Genomic DNA, 16,239 nt, shown 5'->3' on the forward strand with positions numbered 1-16,239 from the left:
TGGTGGTTAATTTAGCTGAATCTTATGACTATCGTTAAATCGCATGATCATTTTGGCATAAAAAATTCCATCTGTAGTGGTGGTATAGGTATATAAATCCTGCTCCAGTGAAAGTGAGCCAGAACCCCCATTACCTATACTACTAGCAAAGCTCACCTGATATCGCATTATAAAACATGGCTCCGACGCGAGGACATTTCGGTTCCATTCAATTCCGAATGATTGTTTGTTTGTTTGTGTTTGTGTGTTGTTTAACGCCGCACTCAGCAAAATTCAAGCTACATGACGGCGGTCTGTAAATAATCGAGTCTGGACCAGACAATCCAGTGATTTACATCATGAGCAATGGGGATCGATGACATGCATCAACCAAGTCAGCGAGTCTGATTACTCAATCCCGTTAGTCGCCTCTTACGACAAGCATAGTCTCCGTATTTGGCAGCAATGGTGTGCTTAAACCGGAAGCTATTGTACTTTGTTAACAATGAAGGTACAAGCTTGTTTTTATTTCTTTCAAGGTCAATATTTGCAAAAGACTTTTGTTTAATCCGGAAGCAATGCCATTAAACATGATCCTTTAAAATACTGATAATGTGGCGTTAACCCCAATTACTCACTGATAAATTGTCATCCTTTTCACAGAGCTAAAGACTATAGTGTCGCCAGAGGAGAGAACTAAAGCCTTAGCTTCGTCCTTCGACGCTGAGGTGCGCCCTCTGATAGACCTGGTGGACAGACTCCGAGGGTATGGTCTGGACAGTGACATCAACCTCCCTGCCGTCGCCGTCATCGGGGACCAGAGTGCCGGCAAGAGCTCTGTTCTTGAAGCAATCTCTGGCGTTCAACTGCCAAGAGGAACGGGTAAGTTTCAGAGTGGGTGAGTATGGTTTTACACTGCGTTTAGCAATATTCCAGCAATATCACGGCGGGGAACACCAGAAATGGTCTTCACATATTGTACCCATGTCGGGAATCGAACCCGGGTCTTTGGCGTGACGAGCGAACGCGTTAATCACTAGGCTACCCGACCGCCCTTGTGTTTCAGAGGCAGGTGTTATGCAAAACAACACAATTAGACTAAGAAGGCTAAATATGATGTACGGAAGGTTGATGTACATAGGTATTACCTGAGACCGAGATTTGTTTGTTGATAACTTGGACAAATGTACAGAGAACAGAGTTATTTGTGGGTATTCTGTCTATAAGCCATCTTCCAGATATATTTAAACACAAGTCAATAGTCATAGAAATCATATTGAGCAGTTTCAAAAGTCCAATTCCCTTGATCATGCCTGAATCTAGCCAATTCCAAGAATAACCTTCAACCAATTCGTTCATCATAAGGAGGTGAGGTGAAAAGGGGTTTAACGTCGTGTCCAAGATTATTGCACTTACATAGCGACGTGCATGTACGTGTGTGTGTTTGTGTGGCTGCTTGTACTAGGCCGGACTGATGTCGATTTATTATGCTAGCTCACTGAGATACTATGCCGCAGTTTAACATGAATACCCCACTCAGACACAGTATACTGACTCCGAGGCGTCCTCTCCTTCTTTTAGCCCCTTAATGCCGAGCGCCAGACAGGGTAACAAGAAGTACCATCTTTTAACGTCTTTTGGTATGACGCGGTTTGGGATCGAACCCCTGACCTTCCGCTCTCGGACGCTCTACCACTAGACCACGGAGGCGGTCTTCATCATAAGGAACGTTGATCACACAATATTGTGTGCTAATGACCTGGAATGATTGCGCGACATTGCCTTTGACAAATATTGATCCAGTAACTTTAGTCCTAGAGAACAGAAACAAAATCGAGGTAATCAACCACATGTGATAATATTCAAAATGTTTATAGGTATAGTAACAAGGTGCCCGTTGGAGATGCGGATGAAGCATTCAGAGGATGGGGACATGTGGGAGGGAAAGATAATGTACAAGGACATGCATGACATGGCCCATGAGGAAATCATTCTGAACAGAGAGAGCGTCGGAGAACTCGTGCGGAAAGGTTTGAAACAATTAAGTATATCGATGTTTGTTGGGTTGAGTGAACATTACTTCAACAACATTTTGTGAAACAATTAAATAAATTGATTAAATGTAATAAGATTCATTCAGACAGAATGAATTAATTTTTACTTCTCAGCGCCTATTTAACTACGTATATATTTACTTATGCAATGAAAATAAACATCTGATTTTTAAGGACTATAGTGAGTGAGTGAGTATGGTTTTACGCCGCTTTTAGCAATATTCCAGCAATATCACGGCGGGGGACACCAGAAATGGGCTTCACACATTGTACCCATGTCGGGAATCGAACCCGGGTCTTCGGCGTGACGAGCGAACGCTTTAACCAACAGGCTACCCGACCGCCCCTTAAGGACTATAGACCGCTGTCTTGACACGTGCTATTGGTATGTTCCGTACAGCTCAGATAGAAATGACAGATAGTGCGAAGGGCATCAGTGATGAACTCATTACTCTGGAAGTGACGTCATCAGATGTCCCTGACCTTACCGTCATAGACCTGCCAGGTATTGCTAGGAACGCCGTCGAGGGTCAGCCGTTTGATATTGAAGCGAGGGTAAGACGTCATCACTATCATGTCTTTCAAATTGCCGTAATACCATATTTTACCAAATTTATTCCGTACCGTTGTTAAAATAAAATTGATAAAAAGATTTTTGGAAATTGTTATTTTAAACATCGAAAGGTATCGGATGGGCAATATTGTCATTTTAAACCACTGGTAAACCAATCAGAATCGAGAATGTTCATAGCATAGTTGCGCAATATATAATACACCCGGTATGTTTTAAACTATGATCTACATCTTCTCAGCAATAGAAGATTAAATAGTTTTTGTTACATATTTATTATGATCTGCAGTACTAATATATCAGTTATCTTTTTTTTCAGATTAAAAATATGATCCGTAGATACATTGGACGCCAGGAGACTATCATCCTTGCTGTTCTACAGTGTAATGTGGATATAGCCACATGTGAGGCACTCAAAATGGCAAAGGAGTTTGATACCGAAGGTGGCAGAACTCTTGGTAGGTTGATCACTTTCGTTTAATGTTTAAAAAGGCAATCAGAAAATGTATTTAAATGATATTGATCTCTAAGTTTGTGTTGATACTTTCATGTACATATGTTATCAATGGGATTTTAATATTAAAATGTATCTGCACAGGAGTTCTAACAAAGCCGGACTTGCTGGACAAGGGAGCCGAGTCGGGCGTGGTGAGGATCCTCAACAACAAGGAGTTCACGCTGTCCAAGGGCTACATTATTGTCAAGTGTCGAGGCCAGGAGGCTATATCGGACGGCCAATCCTTGAAACAGGCGCTAGAAGTAGAAGAAGATTTCTTTAAAAGTCACAGACATTTTAGGTTTGTTTGTTTGTTCGTTGTTTACGCCGGACTCAGATATATTCCAGCTATATGACGGCGGTCTGTAAATAATTGAGTCTGGACCAGACAATCCAGTGATTTACATCATGAGCATCGATCCACGCAATTGGGATCGATGACAAGTCATGCATCAACCAAGTCAGCGAGCCTGACCACCCGATCCCCCTTGTCGCTTTTTACGCAAGTATAAATTGTTTGCTAGGCTTTACATGTTGACGGTTGACAAGGGAGACACAATTTTGTGGATAACAAGTTCTTTAATACTGTAAAAAGCAAGGTTTCTGTATAGATCCTTATACCGTTGTCAAACAAGACTGAATGTGTGTCTTGCTTGACAACGGTATAAGGATCTATACCGAAACGTCGATTTTGCCAGTATTAAAGAAGTTTTTATCCATAAAATTGTGTCTATCTTGACGACAAGCATAGTCGCCTGTTACGGCAAGTATGGGTTGCTGAAGACCTATTCTACACCGGATCTTCACGGGTCACACTTTGTAGGCAGTGCAATCATCACATTGAAAGGCAAGTGACACATCTAGACTTTGTACATTATCATTCTTTACAGTAAAGACCAGTATGTTATAATCAGGATCACACTGGGTGTGATTGCGCTCAACCATCGACTGCCGTTTACTTGCAAGATGGGGATAAATATGAAAAGTGCTATATAAAAGTAAGCCAGGGTAACATTATACCTATTTAAACAGTCATGTTATTTTATGAGTTACATGTATGTTTCCTATGTTCCAGCTCCTTGCGACCATCTCAGTGGGGAATCCCCAACTTATCAATGAGATTGTCACGTGAGCTGAAGAAACACATCAAGGTGTGTATAACAAAATAGTTTGATTTACTTTGTTTACGCACTTACACAAGACGTTTGACGCTGCATTTCCGAGCTGTCATTTTGATCTGCAGCAAGTATGCGGTATTCGGAATAACTTATAATAGTTTTTTGGCAATTATTGTTATTTTTGTCCAGCTACAGTTTTTGTCTGAATCGTACCTGAAACGTTGCATGCGTGAAGTAGGTTTTCGCTTATGAATGCCATGAAAAGCCTACTTAACTTGAGAACGAAATGGGGATAGGCTCTGAATAGGATGGTCCAGGTAGAGCTTCGCCAGTGTGATATACACCTTTTGATGTAGGAGAAACTCTCGAAATAATTTAAAGCAGACACAAACTGCCCACGGACGTCAGACCCCTCAGGTTTGTCAATTGCACATGTTTGTCAGTTATCCTTTAAAAAACTCTTTGGCTAGCCATGCTTGCCGTAAAAGGCGACTATGCTTGTCGTAAAAGGCGACTAACGGGATCGGGTGGTCAGGCTCGCTGACTTGGTTGATACATGTCATCGGTCCCAATTGCGTGGATCGATGCGCATGATGTCAATCACTGGATAGTCTGGTCCAGACTCGATTATTTTACAGACCGCCGTCATAAAGCTGGAATATTGCTGAGTGCGGCGTTAAACAACACACAAACAAACAAACAAACTTTGGCTAGCCGACGCTAAAACGGGTATTGCATCGGTCGTCGAGGCAATGGCAAGGGATGGGGACCTGCTTCTTATTATGAAACAACAATTCAAAGAGGGTATCCTTCTTGTGACAGACTAATATTACACTGACACTGAGCTTCAGGTTAAAAGACATTTGAACATTTACCATGCTCTTAAACACTTCTCCTCTGACACTGCTTGACTGAAGTAGTTGACATTTCTTCTTTGAACTAACAACATTTTTTCTCATTAAAGTCATTGTAATTGCATTGTAAGATTTAAAAAAAAAATTGTTATTACTTTCAAAAATATAATTTCACAAAAAGTTTTAAAATCGTGATCTTTTGAACTACTGGCACCAGGGTTTCAACCTCTTGTGAACGTAATGAACATAAGAAAATGTTGCAAAGCTTCTCTTTTTTTCTTTTGCCCCAATGTTTCGTAAAAACAATCTCTACATCTTTGTACTAATAAAGTCTTATAACCTCTAATGAGAATGCCTTATGTTTTTATGTGAATGTGCCATCGAACGCTGTCGCAGACGTTTTATTTTTGGATTGTCGTAGTGCTTGGAGATCTCGGCTATTTCTCATATCAAAACAATACAGTAAACAACGGTTATAACGAACACGCTTATAACGAACTGACGGATATAACGAACTAACTTTTTAGTCAAAACTATTTGCTGTAGTTATGTTGTATATATGCTTATAACGAACTACGGTTATAACGAACTAAAAATAGTAGTCCCTTTGAGTTCGTTATAACCGTAGTTTATTGTATTTTCTATATTGTTCTGGGTAGTTAATTATAATAAGACATTACTCATACATGACAAGCATCAAGGTCACACAGAAGGCTGTCGCTTGAAATAGCCAACTGATAACCCACGGAACATTTATTATATGTCAATGAAATGAACTTAAATGCTTCTCCATAAGTGGTCATGGTCATTTCGAAGGTAAATCAAAAGTATGTTTTGCCATGTGTTTTTTTCAATGACGCTTCCTACAAATATTTTGAAGATTTGTATATGTAGGAGTTATGTGTTTGAATACCTGCCAATGACAAACGATGTCATCCTTATGAGTGAGTGAGTGAGTGAGTATGGTTTTACGCCGCTTTTAGCAATATTCCAGCAACATCACGGCGGGGGACACCAGAAATGGGCTTCACACATTGTACCCATGTCGGGAATCGAACCCGGGTCTTCAGCGTGACGAGCGAACGCTTTAACCACTAGGCTACCCGACCGCCCCCTCATCCTTATGAAAATATTAGTATCTGGATCACCGTTACCTGCTGCATATGCTCTGTTCCTAACATTCCAACTGGGGTTAAGATATTTGGTCTTCATACTGTTTAACCCTTGGTAATGTTCTTGAAAACATGTGACTCTCCAAATTAATATTTTTAAAGAAATAATTTATATCCGATAACTGAGCAGGACTTAACTGTAGGAAGATGAAACTTTGGAAATGTTATTCCAAGGGTTGGACATTGAAGTTGAAATTTTGGGCGACTTTCATTCTTGAAGTAATCCTGGACCCGTCAAGATCCCGGGTAGTATAGGTCTTCAGCAACCAATGTTTGCCGTAGGAGGCGACTAATGGGATCTGGTGGTCAGGCTCGCTGACTTGGTTGATGCATGTCATCGTATCCCAATTGCGTAGATCGATGTTCATGATATCAATCACTGGATTGTCTTGTCCAGACTTGATTATTTACAGACCATCGTCATATAGCTGGAATATCGCTGAGTGTGTCGTTAAACAACAAAGCAAAGCAAAGCAAAGAAGAAGTTCTTCCTCTTGACTCTGAGTACTGAAACAAGTGCCTGTGGTTGTACGATATGTTAATAAATTACGTTGTTGTCCCCCCTAAGCGGAAATTATTATATTAACCGTGTGGTTTAAAGTGTACAAAAGTGTGTTTAGGTATCTAGAGGCATGGTGCCTTTTGTGTTCGAAAACAGGAATTGATGTCTTTAAACTGGAAGTGAATGGCGACGACAAGGGATCTGGTGGTCAGGCTCGCTGACTTGGTTGATGCATGTCATCGTATCCCAATTGCATGGATCGATGCTCATGACATCAATCACTGGATTGTCATGTCCAGATACTATTATTTACAGAACGCCGTCATATAGCTGGAAGATTCCTGAGTGATTCCTTAAATAACAATCAAACAAACAAACTGAGACACAGGGTTCAAGTTAAAACTGCTCATCATGAACAATGTTGTAGAAACTGTTACCGGTACTGAAGGAGGATGTGCGCGACAAACTTCTTGAGACGGAGCGTGACTTACATGAACTTGGTGGGGATCCGCCAGAAACAGCCTCAGAGAAGCGGCAGATGGCTCTCCAGGTAACAGAGGGAGTGGGGTTTAACTCCCCTTTTAGAAATATTCCTGCCACATCAGAAACATATTATGAGAAACTGGCTACACCCCGTGTGGGGTATCATGAAATTCTACCCTAACGTCTTTTCGCGCGGTAGTCCAGTATCTATTGAGTAAAATTAACTACAACTATAAATTAATCCATGATTAACGACGAAGTAAACTGTTATGAAAATAACGTTGTGCCCTATGATTTAACTATTAAAGGACAGTGCTGTAGAAACTGTTACCGTTTACAAGCCAGCCAGTTTAGTTGGTTAATTTCCCTTAAATATTGTATATGTGTTTTCATATCCTTAAAGACCGCCTCCATGGTCTAGTGGAAGAGCGTCCGCCCGGAGAGCGGAAGGTCCGGAGTTCGTTCCCCGGCCGCGTCATACCAAAAAACGTTTAAAGATGGTACTTGATGTTACCCTGTCTGGCGCTCGGCATTAAGGGGTTAAAGCAAGGACTGGTCGGCTCGGAGTCAGTATACTGTGTATGAGTGGGGTACTCATGTTAAACTGCGGCATGGTATATACAGTGGGCTAGCACTATCAATCGGCATCAGTCCGGTCTAGTACAAGCAGCCACACACACAAACACACGTGCATGCACGTCGCTATATAAGTGCAATAATTTTGGACGCGACGTTAAACCCAATTTCACCTCACCTCACCTCATATCCTTAAAATATTTTCACATGCTCCCCAAATACATAAATCGATTAAAGGAAGCGTGCAAGAAGAAAAAATCCTTTAGAGATGAGATGTTTTTGACAGATGGTCACCGAGTTTATCAAAATTACCACCGCTTTGACCACTGGACAACACTGGGATGACCCGAAGTTTCCACCAAAGATTAACAGCCTCTACAGCAGTGCCCGCCGGTCTTTCGTAGAGTTGTCTAAAATCGCTGCTCAGAAACAACCAGGTATGTATAATGCCAAACTATTTTAAAACGTTCAAAAGACATTTTACATTTTAGCGACACTAAAGGTTTCTCTGACTTTGCACAATATTGCTTCATACTATGCATTCCGTCGCGAAAGCGAACGTGTTTTCCAACTGTTCACACAAACGACTTGAAAATGATTGTTGTTTCTGACCGCACTAGCGAGAATAATGAAATATTGTACGTGAGTGAAAATGGTGAGATTGTTTGATATATTTGAATGTGCCTTATACAAAGTGTCATCTTCGAAGGGATAATTAAAGATAATTTTCTGTAAACAATAAATATGTTTTGGACAGTACTTGGTACAGTACAAAACGTGACAGAAATGTGCACATTTTCACAGTGAGCGTGGTGAATTATAAGAATCAGGAGAAACGAAGGTAAACTGTAAGAAAAATCAACCCAATAATAATATTTTCACATGAGCAAAAGTTAGGCGCCACCATATTCATAGTCTCTTTTTTTCACTTGTGGGAATGAGAAATACGAAATATGATGATGTATGACTGAATTAGGCTTCCATAATTTCATGAACCCAAATTTGTCCAGATACCACAAGGAAAGCGTTCTTTACGTGTTGCTGCAGTTCCCCTACCCTATAAATAGTGAAATTCAAGTTTCAAACACGTGGTTGCATTTTGCTCCTGTGTGAGATTCCCCTTCCAATAGAGGCTGAAAATCAGCCATGGCGAGGAGAGAGTTAACGAACGCTGAAAGATGGCAAGTGATAGGCATGAAAAATGCTGGCATGTCATGCAGGGCCATTGCAAGACAAATGGGTCGTCATCACAGTGTTATCACTCGGTTGATTGTCAAACATGGTCAAACCAATGATGGCAATGACAGGCATCGATTTGGTAGGCGAAGAAAGACCTCTAACAGGAGGATAGACGTCTTTTCAGGATAGTCAGACGAAATCCATTTGCCACTTCAACAGATTTAAGACTGCATTGGATTACCCATCAGAGACTCTCGATGATGACCGTAAGGGCGGCTTGTTATGACGCCAGAACCGCACCTGACTGAGAGGCACATGCGGAATCGTCTGATATGGTGTCGTGCCCGTAGTCGATGAGACTTGGCCAACTGGAGAAGGATCCATTGGTCTGACGAGTGTCGAATGCTGCTACGAACTGTTGATGGTCGAATACGTGTTTGGAGGCAACGTAACACTCGTTTTGCACCAAGGCACATGGGGCGTGGTCACCCTGGGTCTGCCCGTTCTTGGCCTGTCAGCAGTCCTCCCTGTCTGTCTGTAACGTTGCATCAAGTTGGTAACGGCAACACGGGAGCAACCGAAGGTTCGTGCAATATGGGCGTGGGTGGCTCCCATCTGTACCATATCCAAGGCTCGTTCACGTTGTTCGACTGTGAGTCGTGTCATTTCTTTTGTGTTTTTCTATCACTGTGGATGTCTGACTTGCCGTTGCAATAGTTTAATACCCTAATACCTTTAATACCCGCACGTGCATTTGCAGTTGTCTTTGGTGCACGTGTTTTTCACTTTTTTCGCGTGTTATCTCGCAAACATGTAACAGACAATTCACATTTTCTGCATACACTATTGTTGTATTTAGCTTAATATGTGTTTTAGATGGACTTCATCGAAAAAAAATATAATTTGTCTGAAATTTATATTTTCAGTTGGTAAAGTTTCTTTTGGACGTCAGTTTATATGCTTGTTTGAATTGCTCCGAAATGATTAATATACATGAATTCATGATCATGTGGTATGGGTTCGAAATGCTCAAGGAACACTTCCATGTGCACCATGTAGGTAAAAAACACAGTGTTCTTTAATATCTTTTGAAATATTATTAAACTTTTTAGGTGCCTAGGTTCTTAATTTGGTTATTCCGACCCGTGTACAATGGTTTAATCTGGTTTGACCAATCGGATCCACATGTAATCGTTAAAACAGTTAGTTAAACTCCGATGACAATGACGAAAATTGGTTCTCAGGTTCTTTGAACTTTAAACGTGGTTGAATTAGATCAACCGGACCCCAATTATGTAATAACCCGAGACAAGATACAGGGAATGACATATAATTGTACGTATTTTCCAGATATCAAGAAACCGAAGGTGAAGAACGATCTACAAGAGAGGATGGAATGTTCTCGAGGTCGAGAGTTCTGTAATTTTCTAGGCAAATTTGAACTTGTGGAAAGTTATGCCCGGGAATACATCTCAAAACTGGAAGTACCTGCACTTCGCTGTTTCGACGACGTACATCGCAATACAATAGGCATCCTAAATATACTAGCAGAAAAGTGTTTCGAGAAATTCCCTGATTTTGCACAGAGAGCAAAGGTGTTTAACACATATATATTTATTCTTTTTCTATAGTTAACCGTATTCTTTCACAAAATCAGTTAAGACGACAAATGAATATACGTCATATTGCATTACGTCAGCACAAATAAGTTTTATTAATATTGACTGAACGATGTTTGGCAAACTGTGATAGCATCTTTATCATATCTTTTCTGCATCTTGAAATATTCCGACTTGACTGATTGTTCCTTGCACTTTGACACATGACATAATTTGACTGTTTGATGACACCATTGCCTCTCAAAGTGGCGGTCTATGCAGAATGATGCTACCTGATGTCAACACTAATAGGGCGACAAGGGTCATGCGGATTTTAAGAAACGAAATTCCAACGATATCTGTAATAACGTCAACTATTTTGTACAATATAAGTCACCAATGTTGAAGGGCGTGTAAAATCATAAATACATTTACATTTGGTCTTCGAAAGATTTTTGTCAAGCTGCTTGTTTGAGTATAAATATAAGCGACAAACCCATTTCCATCATCATAAGAAAGAAATCGTAAAGGATTTGTGTCCCCGATGGTATGGTTAATATTTGTTATCCAGCTCCTCATGATGTCGGACATATGATGTTTTCCCCAGCTGTGGACATCTTACATGTAACATGCATGCCATATTGTTATTCTTGAAATATTTCTTTTTTCGACATATTTCAGGAGGTTATCATGAGGACAAAGAAAGACACTCATGGTGACTGCAAAGAGGAAATACAGAAGTATTTCACGATGGAGAATCTGGTGTACTCCCAGGATAATACGTATAGGAGCGAGTTACGTAAGTGGTGCAATGAACCCGTGAAGATCGATGTTCATGATGTCAATCACTGGATTGTCTTGTCCAGACTCGATTATTTACAGACCGCCGTCATATAGCTTGAATATTGCTGAGTGCGGCGTTAAACAGCAAACCAACCAACCAACGTCAGCAATATGTCTATATTCACCTGGTTTGCCACTGCTTATTCCGCAACCACGATGCAGCGTGCGTCATCAAAGAGACATGAGATGATTTGTTAAATGCTCACAGATTGTTTTCTGGGGTTGTTGTGCTCCTTAAAATTGACAGATGAAACAAACTTGATTTTCAAGGTTTGAATAATGTTCGTATGACTGGTTGTGGATAATACGTGAAAGCTAAATATGATCACTACCTTCAGCGAATAGTGTTGATATATCTTATATCGATCGATGTTTAATTTGGAGAGATTCTCTCGGTAATTTCTAAAAGCGCTGTGCCAGTCAGTGAGTGAGTTGGGTTTAACACCGCTTTTAACGTTATTCCAGTTATATCACGGCGTGTCAGTTTAAAGCTTAATGTGGGAGGAAAGCCCGAAGTAATGCAGGTCTCAGACGTTTACCACTTCGGTGAAACCCACAAGCACGGGCGCTGTGTCAGTAATCACTGACGACTATCGATATATTTGATATTTAAATAACAGTTCGTAGGTACTTTCGTAAAGCCCTGTGTCAAACTTCAGATTTTTAATTCTTACTGTGCTTGTAGATGAGTACTGTGTGGTGAAAATTATTGACTTTGCATGTTCTACATTGTGTGATATGTCTGAGGAAGTTGGCTCTTTTACCATGGTAGGCATCATCATCATCATCATCATCATCATCATCATCATCATCATCTTCATGTATGTATGTTTATATCTCCAGGAGTGAATGAGTCGTAATGATTCTTGGCAGTATAAGTAATCTTTCAAGTTTATCACAATTTTACCAAAATTGGACAAATTCCTTGGAAATAAAGTTCTGGCAAACCAAAAATGCTCAATCTGTAACTATACACGCATCTTTATCAACATTTAATGCAGTCCTTACGCTAACTTTTATTTTCCGTTCTAGGAACAGAAGAGAAAAAGAAACGAAAGGAAGAAAAAGAAGAGGAAGAGAGGAGAGGAATGACACTGCCAAGTTCAGGTGCTGTGATAGCGTAGTCATATACAGCATTTAGTACACCAGACTGTATTTTCTACTTTGGCCCTTGCGACTGTGATCTAATCTTAGTTTTGTTGTCACGTGTTTAATCATAACGCATTCGCCCGTATGGTGTATATAGAAATAATGTACTCGTTAAAGCTCCCCCACCTGATACTGTATGTGCGTGTACGATACGATTACGATTTTACGTTGGATGAGCTGCGTTTTCTTGAGAATGTTTCTATGTTTCAGTAGGCATAACGGAAGAAGATGTGAACGGTGTCGGCAAGGCATTGTTGAGTCTAAGATCTTATTGCCAGGTACATTGCTATGTGTTGTTCGTTGAAGAAAGCCTCTTTATAAGACATGCGATAAGCTCATACTCAAGGCCGAGGTCACTCATTTTGTAATTAACACTGCGTGTGTGTGTGTGCCCACTGAGATACATTGCCGCAGTTTAACACGAATACCACACTCACACACAGTATACTGGCTCCGAGCCGACCAGTCCTTGTTTAAGCCCCTTAATGCCGAGCGCCAGACAGGGTAACAACAAATATCTTTTAACGTTATTTGGTATTGACACGACCTGGTATCGAACCCCCGACCATCCGCTCTCTAGGCAGACGCTCTATCCACTGGACAGTTTTATGGGACCCACCAAATTAATATTCAGGGGGATGGGCCTGTTTTTTTGTTAAAGCTAGGATATGTTTTCGGTATTGTTCAAAAACACGTACTTCTCTGGTAGTAGCTCCCGAGCAACTTAGATATTTTTTCAAAACACATCTATATCATATATTATATTCCCACCCCTACTCCGCCCCACAGTATCAAATTATCTGCACATGATTTTTAGGATTTTTTTTAATGCCTACTACACAACTTACACATATTAGGGGGCGGTCGGGTAGCCTAGTGGTTAAAGCGTTCGCTCGTCACACCGAAGACCCGGGTCCGATTCCCGACATGGGTACAATGTGTGATGCCCATTTCTGGTGTCCCCCGCCGTGATATTGCTGGAATATTGCTAAAAGCGGCGTAAAACCATACTCACTCCACTAACACTTACACATATTACAGATTATTCGTCTTTGATTTCTTTCAAAAGGCCCTCGGGAACTCGTTTAGCGGATGTCAAACTAAGTTTGTGTATTTATAATTAATTTAATTTGGCATATACTTTCCCTAGGATAGGACAGTTCTCATTCAATGGTAAAATAAGTCAAATAGGTCAGGCAGGAATCAGATTCCATGTGCGGCCTCAATTCCTTGGATATTTACAGAATGTCAATGGATTAAAAACATTCATTTTTACACATATTCACAATTGATTCCAAATTCTAAAGGATTTCAGGTTTGGGACCTGATCAATAATCTCACTTTACTTGGAGTATTTGCATTGCATTTCTCAAAGTGTTCTCAAAGTGTTCTCAAAGTGTCAGTATTGCTGTTTTGGATGTACCAATCCTCGTGTACATTTGTTTCAGATTGTTCTCAAAGTGTTCTCAAAGTGTCAGTATTGCTGTTTTGAGTGTACCAATCCTCGTGCACATTTGTTTCAGATTGTTCTCAAAGTGTTCTCAAAGTGTCAGTATTGCTGTTTTGAGTGTACCAATCCTCGTGTACATTTGTTGCAGATTGCTGCACGGCGTCTCTGTGATGTCATCCCCATGATCATTCAACAGCACATGTTCCGGGAACAGGTTGAGGATATGCGTATCCTGCTGATGGACATTGCTTCTGACGAAAGAACCATGGTTCACATCCAGGAAGATCCAGACATGGCCTACACGAGGAGAGAATGCAAGTCTCGTCTCGAGAGACTCCAGCTGGCGGAGGAAGAACTTGACAAAATCTAGCATTTCTAAATGTCAATCTTTGCTGTGTCGCTTTGTTTCTGTCAACAGTCATCATTGTCCAGAACATCTTTTTTTGTAATTCCTTAGTTGGGGATGGGATTTAGTACTTTTCTTTGAAAAAATGGAAACATATTTATTTTCCTCAGAAGTTGAAACCAGAAAGTTAGTCGCTATCCTGATATAGGTGTGTTTTGAAAAATTTCTAAGTTACTCGGCAGCTCCTACAAGAGGAAGGAAGGGCTTCTTTTAAAACATTACCGAAAACAAATCCTGGCTTTACCCGAAGAAAAACAAGCCCACCCCCTGAATATTAATATGGTGGGTCCCATAAAACCGTCCAGTGGATAGAGCGTCTGCCCAGAGAGCGGATGGTCGGGGGTTCGATACCAGGTCGCGTCAATACCAAATGACGTTAAAAGATGATATTTGTTGTTGCCCTGCCTGGCGCTCGACATTAAGGGGCTTAAACAAGGACTGGTCGGCTCGGAGCCAGTATACTGTGGATGAGTGGGGTATTCATGTTACACTGAGGCAATATGTCTCAGTGCTTGGGTTAGCACACGCACGGCCAACACTTGCATTGTATGCCTCCTGCAACAGACAAAGACGTAATACACATTCCATGTCGCGTAATGCTTGCTCATGTAACCACGACCAATACCATTTTTGTTTGTTTGATATAATTGTACATGTACTGTAACTGATTGTAAATTTGTTTCTGCGTTTTTAAGTGTTGAATTGATGCATTATCACGACTGCACGATTGTGTATGTGGCTGTGGCATACTGAAGGAGGGCATTTTAACCTTGACAAGATCATGTTGATCCCATTTTCAAAGAAAATATGTGCAATGCATCTGATATATCCGGATTATTGGACAATTTATTTGTAATAGTACTATGTAGTACACAATGCGAAGGAAAGTTTGTGTGTTCCGCGTCTTCATATGGTAGCAATACTGCTAAAGGGGTGAGAGAATCAGCCCATATCTGTCGTTGTGAATGCCCAATGTTAATGTTTCTAGGTTGCACGATCAGACAACACATTCGGGCACTGTTATGATGACTTACCCTGACCAGCAAGGTATTACTAGAAATGCCGTTCACGGTCAGCAGTTTAATATTGAAATGAAAGTAGTTGTGTTTTAACGTTATGGCAGTATTTATGAATTAAAGGTTAAAATTGTGATTTAAAGTTAATGTATCGATGGATCTAACCCACAAAAAAGTTGATCCATAGAATTTGATGTGTCGTTGTCAGGGCACTTTTACGTTATTTGGTATATTCAGCAGACACGTGAACGATGAAAAAGGTAAATGTTAAAATATATATCGTTCTGATGTAAAGGTCTTCAGCAACCCAGACTTGCCGTAAAAGGCGACTATACTTGTCGTGAAAGACGACTAACGGGATCGGGTGGTCAAGCTCGCTGACTTGGTTGATACATGTAATCGATCCCAATTGCGTGGATCGATGCTCTTGATGTCAATCACTGGATTGTCTGGTCCAGACTCGATTATTTTACAGACCGCCGTCATATAGCTGGAATATTGCTGAGTGCGGCGTTAAACAACAAACCAACCCAACCAATCTGATGTAACAGACAAAATTACATGCAGATTGAAAAGATTGATTAATAATATAATGAATTAATAATTATGAGAAATCTCTTTGAGTATACAATTCCGACTATATCATTATAAGAAAATAGTGATGATATCAGGTATTCGTAAAAATGTGAGCGTATCAAGCCACATCGGTGGTATTAGTCCTAAACACAGACAACGCAAGTCAGTTGTTTAGCTTAACACGGGAACGTGTGGTACATATCAAAATTGGGACTGC

At 40.6% G+C, this 16,239-nt stretch overlaps 1 protein-coding gene across 1 annotated transcript in view; it reads left to right on the forward strand.

The window, feature by feature from the left end:
• LOC125378000 (interferon-induced GTP-binding protein Mx-like) overlaps nt 1–15,582 on the forward strand; it is a 34,117-nt gene extending 18,535 nt beyond the window's left edge. Inside the window, exons 2-14 of the mRNA XM_048392519.1 lie at nt 643–861; nt 1,857–2,009; nt 2,434–2,588; nt 2,924–3,062; nt 3,203–3,401; nt 4,176–4,251; nt 7,174–7,296; nt 8,092–8,242; nt 10,335–10,579; nt 11,264–11,381; nt 12,458–12,532; nt 12,785–12,852; nt 14,173–15,582. Of these exons, the coding sequence (XP_048248476.1) occupies nt 643–861; nt 1,857–2,009; nt 2,434–2,588; nt 2,924–3,062; nt 3,203–3,401; nt 4,176–4,251; nt 7,174–7,296; nt 8,092–8,242; nt 10,335–10,579; nt 11,264–11,381; nt 12,458–12,532; nt 12,785–12,852; nt 14,173–14,394 (1,943 nt within the window). The 3' untranslated portion in view covers nt 14,395–15,582. The remainder of the gene's footprint in view (nt 1–642; nt 862–1,856; nt 2,010–2,433; nt 2,589–2,923; nt 3,063–3,202; nt 3,402–4,175; nt 4,252–7,173; nt 7,297–8,091; nt 8,243–10,334; nt 10,580–11,263; nt 11,382–12,457; nt 12,533–12,784; nt 12,853–14,172) is intronic.
• The last annotated feature ends 657 nt before the right edge of the window (nt 15,583–16,239 follow it).

The sequence above is a fragment of the Haliotis rufescens genome, unplaced genomic scaffold (genome assembly GCF_023055435.1).
Source record: "Haliotis rufescens isolate VD_foot unplaced genomic scaffold, xgHalRufe1.0.p SCAF_11, whole genome shotgun sequence".
Taxonomy (NCBI): Eukaryota; Metazoa; Mollusca; class Gastropoda; order Lepetellida; family Haliotidae; genus Haliotis; species Haliotis rufescens.